We start from the raw sequence: 10,184 nt of genomic DNA, 5'->3' as shown, positions 1-10,184 counted from the left end.
CATGGTATTATATAAATCTATCTAAAAGGAAAAAGCAAGAAATTTTCACAAGTTCAGTTTGCTAGGAGAAGTTTCAAGTACAATCGAACAACTGATTAGCCACACCAAACCTATTAATAGAAGCATTTAATAATTCGTTTTTTGTTACTAGCAATTCTCATGTTCCTCTTTTCTTTAGATGGAATATTGTCAGAATGGAGGAGCATGCCACCATCAGCGTGAATGTGTGCAGTTGAAAAAGACAATCTCAAGTATCAATAAGAAAGTAGAAAACCAAAAGAATCTTTAGGATAACTGGAAAAAATCAGGCAACTAAATTCAACTGTCAAGTCAAATCACCATATTCATCGAGAAGCCAAAGTTCCAAATTAAAGTTAAGAAATGAATCCCAAACTAGGACCATATTATATACCTTTAATAATGTCCTAAACACAAACCTAAAATGACCTAAACCAATCTCTCAACCAACAGAAACCCAGAAATTTACATCAAATTAACAAGTCAAATGAAGAACAACAAATCAACCCTAAAAATAATCACATCAGATAAACATTAATCAAACAAATTCGAAGAAAACTGAGGGTTAATAAATCGAATTAGGGATCGAATCAAAAAGTTGAAGAAATTAGGGATTTAGAAAAAACCCAAACAAATGCAGAGAAAACCCTAGAAAAAGACGGCGATGAAAAATTCGAAAAGAGAGATATTACCTTGTCTACTATGCAAGAAACTGGAAGAATCATGGTTCAACTCGTGTGGCTTTGCTTCTCCTACTCTGGAATTCTTGGTGAGAGCATAAATCGGCACCAAATTCGCTCAATATCATAGGATAACACCGACATTCCTTCGAACAATGGTGAAAACGGCGGAATTCCAACCTTAGCAATGTTAGATCTGAAGAAGAGAGAGAGAGAGAGAGAGAGAGAGAGAGAGAGAGAGAGAGAGAGAGAGAGAGGGAGGATGCTAGGGTTTGAGGGACTGTGAATGGGTGAGCGGAGAAAGTCGATAGCGGAGAGATGAAAAGATAAGTCACAGCGCGTCCGCTTCAAGACTAAGTTGCAAGTATACAACTTATTCGCAACAACCACAGATCCCCCACGCTGCAGTTATTTTTCTGGAAATTTTTTCATTAATTCGCAGTGTTTTGAATCCGTATAGGTTGCTAAATGATCATTAAATAGTTGACCCGCGTTGATCATAGGTTTTTCGTAGCAATCAGTAATCACGTGAGTTGCAAATGGGTTGCTGCAAATGGCATTTTTTCTACTAGTGTCATCCATAACATCAACTGCTACATTGCATGCAAAAATTTCATCGACGTCAATTTTATTTCGGTTCTATTTCATTCCAGACATGACATAATTAGACCTGGTTATCGGGCGGGGCGGGTCAGGGTCGGTGCGGGTCAAAAGAGGGTCGGGTATTGAAAGGGTCATTTTAGCGGGTGGATAATGGGCGGGTCAAAAGCGGGTCGCGGGTTAATAGCGGGTCATTAGTGGGCGGGTCAATAAACGAGCAATGAAAAATGAAAAACAAAAGAGCCATGTGCAAGTACAAGTAAATACGAAGCTATACACGTAATTTTTTGTATCATTACTATTTTAATTTTCAAAATAATTGTAGTATAAGTTTGACCCTATAATGACCTTGTCCAATAAAGGCCCTATCCAATAAGAGCCCTGCCCAATAAAAGCCCTATTAACTTGACCCTAACCCTATATCCATTGGACTACCCTGTCCAATAATCAGGTCTAGACATAATTAGTTAAGATCTCTTCATTGTCAGGTACCCGAATTTCTTCATTCGTCATGTCTAAAGTATCTTTAGGAGATCCTTCAAAATTCTTTGCTCCCTTGGTCTGGCCATTATTAATCGCCACTCCATTTCTTTTCCGAGGATTCTTATCTTTGGAACCAATAGGTCTACCACTCTTCATGCGTGTTGTAGACTCACTAGTAGTTTGATATTGTCCTGCTGGGACATCAATTTTAATTGGAGCATTTACAGCTGGTATATGTGACTTGGTTACTCTATCTGGGTCAGTAAATGCGTCTGCCAATTGATTTGCTAAGCTTTGTAAATGAATTATCCTTTGTAATTCTAATTCACATTGTTTAGTACGAGGATAAGATGAGACAATGATAATTCATTCCAACTGATTTCCTTCTTCAACTGTTTATTTTCTCCCCTTAATGTTGGAAATACTGACTCATTGAAATGACAGTCTGCAAATCGAGCCTTAAATAGATCCCCTGTGGATGACTCTAGATATTTAATTATTGGTGGAGATTCAAATCCAACATATACTCCTAACCTCCTTTGAGGACCCATCTTAGAACGTTGTGGTGGAGCAATTGGACCATATACAGCACATCCAATTTTTTTAGATGGGAAATATTTGGTTCCTGACCAAAAACCAATTGTGATGGGGAGAACTTTTGATTACTCGTTGTCCTGATGCGAATTAATGTTGTTGCATGTAATATAGCATGTCCCCAAGCAGAGATTGGGAGTTTGGACTTCATAAGTAATAGTCTAGCAATCAATTGGAGACATTTAATTAATGATTCAGCTAAACCATTTTGTGTATGAACATGTGCTACAGGATGTTCAACACTTATCCCAATGGACATGCAATAGTCATCAAAGGCTTGAGAAGTGAATTCACCAGCATTATCAAGACAAATTATCTTCATAGGGAAATCTGGAAAATATTCTCGTAATCTAATCAACTAAGCAAGTAGTTTCGCAAAGGTTGCGAGTTGATAACAAGGATACATGTGACCATCTACTCGATGCATCAATTAAAACCACAAAATATCTCAATGTTCCACACGGTGGGTGAATTGGCCCACAAATATCTCCTTGTATACGTTCCAGAAAATTGATAGATTCAGAATGTATTTTGGCTGGTCAAGGTCGTATTATCAACTTGCCTTGTGAGCAAGAAACACATGAGAAATTATTAGGAAGAATCTTCTGGTTCTTCAATGAATGTCCACATGAACTTTCAATTATTTTTCGCATCATTATTGAACCGGGGTGGCCCAACCGGTCATGCCAAACAGTGAAATTATCTATAAACTTCTGGTTTACTGTAGCATATGTTTCAACTGTATTGGTTTTAGTGTAGTACAAATCAGTGTAGAATGCAGGTAACCAAAATATGCTTAGTGCCTTGGGTAATACTCGTGATGTGAAGGTATTCAACATTTCCTTCACTTATTGTCTCAACGTGATATCCATTATGTCGAATATCTTTAAAGCTCAATAAATTTCTTTGAGACTTGGGGGAATATAATGCATCAATGATTGTAAATTTCGTTCCCATAAGCAATATTATATTTGCTCTTCCGGAGCCTTCAATTATCTTTGTACTACCTGATACAGTACACACACTAGTTTCTTTCATTGTCAAACGAGAAAAATATATCTTGCTTTTTAGTATGGTATGAGTAGTTGCACTGTCTTCAAGGCATAAGTGTTCACCATTCATCTATATAATATACTAAAAGAGAGGAAATCAATGTAGTGATGACAAGTGTCACTCGTTGATTGGCCTCTCTTTTAATATAAATAATTAAATTTAATAAAAAAATTAAAGTAACAAAATTTTCAAATACCAATAATATCACGTAATTTGGCATTAACTTCCCAAAAATAGGGCTGAGATTTACATATACTTAAAAAATATATAATTTGTAAATTGATTGTGTAATTATTTTGTTAACGTTAAGATTTCGTTATATACATGGAGAATATCTTATAAACTACATTTTCTATAGTTTGGTAACAAATCTAAAAATATAAGATTATCTTTTCTATAAAACTTTAATCCATTATAAAAATTTATGCGCATGTAGTGTAATAATTTGTACTTACATAATTATAAAAAAGAGTGTATACAAATCTTAATATAGTAATCTATACTATTTTAACAACTAAATTCGATAATTATAACCGCAATTGATTGTACTATTTTATACGCAATATATCTATATAATACAGAGTATACTAAAAGAGAGGAAATCAATGTGGTGATGACAAATATCACTCATTGATCCGCCTCTCTTTTAATTAAAATAGTATATTAAAAAAGTTCTATATAACATAATGACTAATCTCACTAAAAAAATTAGTTAAAGAAAAAAAATATTAGAATCTTAATTAAGGAGCAAAAATTTTATATTACATACGGAGTATACACATATCGTTTTCCTAACTTATGTTTATTTTGTAGCAATTATATATACGGAGTACTACCCATAAATAATTTTTTTTTCAATGTTATAACTAATAAAATCAAATTTGAAACTTCGTAATAAACTTAAGTCAGTATATTTAAAAAAAAATTGAAAGGAAAGATTATTTATCGAATATAGGGATGTCAGATTGTTAGTGGGGCGGGTTTTTTGGAAGATCTCCTTGTGAATCCGCCCCAAGTGGGCGGCGATGGACGAAAGTTTATTGGGTAATGGGGTCAAAAAATGTATTTGTCGCGGGTGAAGGGGGCGATGATGGATTTCAGATTGTACCGTCTGAGCCGCTAATCTTTCATCTAACTTTATAATGATTTGTTTATTTACTCAGTAACTCTAATCAGGCAGACTGATTTTCAGAGGCTGTATAATAGAGTTTTAAAATTCAAAAATCCTTTACAAAAAAAAGTCGAGTCTAGGGGTTGGTGTGGATACACGGGGATGGGGGTGATGAAGAGGTGATGAATTTTATTTTGTACCTCTCGAGACGGGGGTTAGGAGGGGCCGGGTGGGTATCCTTCTTATCGTGGATGGATGGGATGAAGATGAGAATTGTAGGTGGGTGCTGGTGTGCAGGTCTTGCCCCGCCTCAAAGTCATCTCTAGCTCAATAAAGTACTTGGTCTAGATAGTTGTTAAGTGATCGGGTAACCAAGTTGACGAGTGATTATGCGAGTATTAAGTGAGTATTAATAACGAAGTGAAAGACGGGTGAGATAATTTATGAGTGACACAAGTGGTGAATGAGAATGAAAATAATTTTATCTATGTAATTTCATTTGTTTTAATTATTTTAATAAGCAAGACACCGACTGAGCAATAACAAATTTATCCATTATTAATTTTTTTTTATTTGAATAATATCTATAAACTTTATATTGATCATAATTTCTACCAGATTTCATAATAATTTATATTTAGATTATACATCGTGCATCGCACGGGTACTATACTAGTTGCTAACTGAACTTGAGGGGTATTCATGTTCTTCAAATAAATGAAATATCAATAAGAATAACTTAATAACCGAAATTTAACAATGTCATATAAAATCATAGTTCAATTAAATAAAATCAAAAATAAAATAACATGAATCCACGAAAACAAAATGACAATTATCGAATCTAAGAACTAATTATTCCCTTCAGGGGTGGTGAAGAAATCAGCAACTTTCAGGTGAGTTCTATTGCCACAATCAAAGTCATCTTCGCCATCTTCGTACACAAGATTTGTTTCTACTTTCTTTCCCTTTTGCTTCAATGATTTTTGATAGAGCTCAACCAGGTGTTTTGGTGTACGACATGTACGAGACCAATGACCTTTTCCTCCACATAGATATCATACATTGGTCACATTTTCGCTTTTATCTTTCTCTTGTTTGTTACCATCTTTATTGTCCCACTTCTGGTGGGAATACGAGTTCTTGAAAGAATCACCTCGGCCTCGACCTCGACCATATCCATATCCACTTCCACGTCAACGTCCTTGACCACGTCATCGACCACTATTGTTGGCATTATATTTTTCTTTCCCATTATGGGATATTACATTCGCTTCAGGGAATGGAGTATAACCAGTTGGACGTGATTCATGATTTTTCATTAATAGCTCGTTATTTTTCTCAGCCATAAGGAGACAAGATATAAGTTTAGAATATTTCTTAAATCCTTTCACGGTATTGTGTCTGCAGGACAATGTTATTTGCGTGAAAGGTAGAGTATGTTTTCTCTAACATTTCTGCATCAGTGATTTTCTCTCCACATAACTTCAATTGTGAAGTAATTCTGAACATGGCTGAGTTATATTCACTCTCAGACTTAAAGTCTTGTAGTCTTAAATGTAACCAGTCATATCGAGCTTTAGGCAATATTACAGTTTTCTGGTGGCCATACCTCTCCTTTAGATTACTCCTAAAGACTTGTGGATCTTTTACAGTCAAGTACTCTATCTTTAGACCCTCATGGAGGTGATGGCAAAGAAATATCATAATCTTGCTTGTCTTGGCATTTATCTGACAATGATAAAACATATTAGCCGAGCATACTTGCATTATAATATTCACTTGATTTACCAACAAGACGAGTAACACTCATCATTGGTTAAACAATCGAGTAATGACAAACTTGGTGCATTTTTAAGATAATGTTCCATCAAACGTTCATCTTTGCAGAACTACATTATACTTACCTTATCCAATACTACTCATAAGTTGACCAAAACTCAACTCATGAGTGGGGGGCATGTTGAGAATACATATTGGAGAGTAAGAAATTAATATTTCTTTAAAATATGAAATCAAGTTTCATTTTCAAACCATGAACATATGTCAAACAGTGAAATCTGAATGTATTCATATATACATATCTGTTGATGTATCACGCTATCGAATTTGCAAGTCAACTTCATAACAGCAAAATGAACAAAGAATAATGTCAAAATTCCTTTTTGTGATAGAGCATCTCACCTAACCAAGGTTCATCCGCTCGGATATTCAACAAACTCTTGCCCATATCCTCGAATCACAAGAGTTTGGATACCTTAGCATCGGGAATTTCCCTCGGGCAACCGAATTTCATCCGCTCGGATAACCTGCAAGTTCTTGGACAGATCTTCGGATCACAAGAATTTGGATAAAACTGCATATTCTTGGACAGATCTTCGGATCACAAGAATTTGGATAAACTTGCAAGTTCTTGGAAATATCTTCGGATCACAAGAATTTGGATAAACCTGCTAGTTCTTGGACAGATCTTCAAATCACAAAAATTTGGATAAACCTGCAAGTTCTTGGATAGATCTTGAAGGAAATAGTGTCCTTGGTCCAAGTTTGCATTTATGCATTTAATTCTTAGTCTAATAAATGTGGTTCAGTATTAATTAAATAAGTTAATAATTCAGTGAGATCAAGTGATCTGAATGCCTAGCTAGAGGCCGCTTCAGTTCAAGTGGAATTAATAATATTAATCCGCAACTTACTCTTCACTAAACGGATTAAGTATTTATGTGAATATATTATTCATTAAGTACGCTATTTATGATCATTTGGAAATGACAGATCTCGGTTCCAGTGGGAGCTGGAATCGTCAAAAGGCAAAGTAAAGAATATTCCGGAAATGAAGATGTTGCCGGAAACGGAAATATGGTTCATGACGGAAATATAAATATTATCCAAGTCGTAGATGTTGCCGGAAACGGAAACATCGTTCGTATCGGAAAATATTTTTGAAAATAGAAATATTGTCGGAATCGGAAATATTGTCGGAAACGAAAATTTTACCGGAATCGAAAATATTGTCGGAATCGGAAATTATTACCGGAATCGGAAATATTATCGGAAACGTAAATATTGTTCAAATATATTCCGGAATTGGAAAACGAATCGGATGCTCGACGAGCGACAAGCCAGCAAGCGAGCCGGCCCATCGCTCGACGAGCAAAAGGCCGAGCGCACAACGCTAGGCGCGAAGCCCAACACCAGCACCCAGCATTGTGCCATGGGACAGGCAAGCAGTGGGCCGCGACGAGCCAAGGCAAGCAGCAGCGCCAAAGGCCAAGGCCAACAGCAGTGCGCGCGTTGGGCCATAGGCCATCAACATCTGCGGTTGGGCCTGGCCAGGCGCACGCGCCAGCGTGGGCCCCTTTGGTTGCGTTGGTTGCGTTCGTCTTGTGCTTCAAGCTTTGTCCGATTACTTAGTCGCCAAGTAAACTTTGGCTTTAAGTTTAGTTTTCCTACTCCTACTAGAATTAGATTATTAGGATTAGATTCAAACACTAGGTGTTTAATTATTCCTATAACTCTTATTAATTAATTAATTGATTGTAATCCTGATAGGATTAGTAATTGGTTTCCTAGTAGAACTCTAAGTCTCTATTTCCTACTCTATAAATATGTGATTAATGTTCACAATTTATATAACCTATAACATACACTTTACTTAGATAGTCTTCAAGGGAGAACATAATTAATAGCCTAACCCGAGTGCATAAAACCTTAGTAAATATCCTAGTTGGTTGAACCTAAGGCGGATCCGAACATGCTGTGGACTATCTACGGAGGGGCGACACTTGGAGCTCTAAAGACTTGTTCTTGTTCGGTTCGGGAGCAGCTAGGGAAGGCACGCATCACATTGTATGTACCCTAAATTATGCTAATTGACAATGTGGCAATTAATTTGGATTCCTGGCTTTATGGTTTTTCCGCATGAATATATTGTTTATATTGTTCATAACCTTACAGATCTTTGGATCACAAGAATTTGGATAAACTTGTAATTTATTGGACAGATATTCGGATCACAAGAATTTGGATAAACCTGCAAGTTCTTGGAAAGATATTCGGATCACAAGAATTTAGATAAACATGCAAGTTCTTGGATAGATCTTCGGATCACAAGAATTTAGATAAATCAGCAAGTTCTTGGACAGATCTTCGGATCACAAGAATTTAGATAAACATGCAAGTTCTTGGACAGATCTTCGGATCACAAGAATTTGGATAAACCAGCAAGTTCTTGCCCAGCACTCCGATCACAAGAATTTGGATAAACCTGCAAGTTCTTGCCCAGATCTTAGGGCCACAAGAACTTGGAAGAAATTAAACATCGGCATCGCCTTTAGGTTACCAAAGGTAAAATCCTAGGATAAAATCCGAGGGTAAAATGGGAGGATAAAATCCAAGGGTAAAATCCGAGGATAAAACACGAAGGTAAAATCCGAGGATAAAATATGAGGGTAAAATCCGAGCCAAGTTATATATAATTCTAAGTTGAAATCGAATTTCACTTGGACGTGATCAAAATCAAAACCCAACTTAGTTTTCAAATAGAATTGGGTCTGTGCGGCATGTTGTTTGGGGTGCTAAAATGGGCATACCATTTTATGCCCAAAAGCTATTAAAACCCACTGAAGCCCAATATCACTCATAAGGCCTCAAAGGCCCAATAGAGCACTATATGTACCCCTCAATGGGCAAGGTAAAAAAGGCCCTTCTCTAAACCTAGATAATCCACCCTACTATCTCTCCCCAAAATACTCTCAATTTATACATCATTTGTATTGACTTGGGCGTCGGAGGCTCCGCCTCGGGGACCCCCCTTGGCGCGGAGTTAATCTTGCAGGCACCTTACTTGGTCAAATCTCAAGACACAAAGGACGCTCATACCATCGTTTCAACCACGAAACACTAACCAAGTATTAAATAGAGGAAATAAGGCGGTCATTGCTTCATCCGATAAAGATTTCAAGCAATTGATATCAGAAGATTTGCAACAATACAACTTGTTCAACCAATGTCTAATCTCAGAAAGGTGATCCTTTTATACACAAATAATATATTGCTCAATGTAATTGTGACCCTCTAAGTCCATCTGAGTTTTCTTTTCTTCTACCCTTTGTCTCCATTGAATTCAGTGACGCTTTAAAGTGAGATTTTCTTGTTAGACTTATCGAGTTTAAGAAATATGAGGGGCTAACTATCTTTATAGCTTGTCTTATTCTGCTGATATAATTTTGGATTGTAAGCTCAAAATGGTAAGGGCGACCGGGTAATACACCTGGTAGGTTGGTGGTTTGAATCCACTCAGTTCAAAAAAATGGGGCACCGGTTTGCCTAGCGATTGCTGAAACACTGAAACATATAGTATACTTTAAATCTAAACATATATATTTTCCGTCAACAGTATGAGCCTTTCATTGTTATATATTCCAATGAAAAGTTTTAATACATTCACGCGTCCGAAGTGATGATTTTGGCTCATGTCTAGAATTCCCTTTTGAGTATGTTAAAAAAGCAATTGTACATCAGAGCCTTGGGTGGATGTTTATTTTGAAAGAAAAGTCATGACAAAAAATCTTATGAAATTAATAAAACAATTGTTCAACTACATGAACCATTCAGAAAAGGGATATTCAAACACAAAAACTAGC

General features: G+C 36.3%; 1 protein-coding gene across 1 annotated transcript; it reads right to left on the bottom strand.

Annotated features, from left to right (window-relative positions):
- Positions 1-5,919: 5,919 nt before the first annotated feature.
- LOC130465480 (uncharacterized) lies at positions 5,920-6,901 on the bottom strand. The gene is made up of 2 exons (XM_056834253.1): positions 6,797-6,901; positions 5,920-6,270 (listed from the first exon to the last, which is right to left on the bottom strand). Exons 1-2 carry the CDS (start codon positions 6,899-6,901, stop codon positions 5,920-5,922), a joined length of 456 nt encoding a protein of 151 aa, XP_056690231.1.
- Between the last annotated feature and the right edge of the window lie 3,283 nt (positions 6,902-10,184).

This window comes from Spinacia oleracea, chromosome 1 (assembly GCF_020520425.1).
Source record: "Spinacia oleracea cultivar Varoflay chromosome 1, BTI_SOV_V1, whole genome shotgun sequence".
Taxonomy (NCBI): Eukaryota; Viridiplantae; Streptophyta; class Magnoliopsida; order Caryophyllales; family Amaranthaceae; genus Spinacia; species Spinacia oleracea.
The sequence above is the reverse complement of the archived record's forward strand: the minus strand, read 5'-3'. Positions and strand labels throughout refer to the sequence as shown.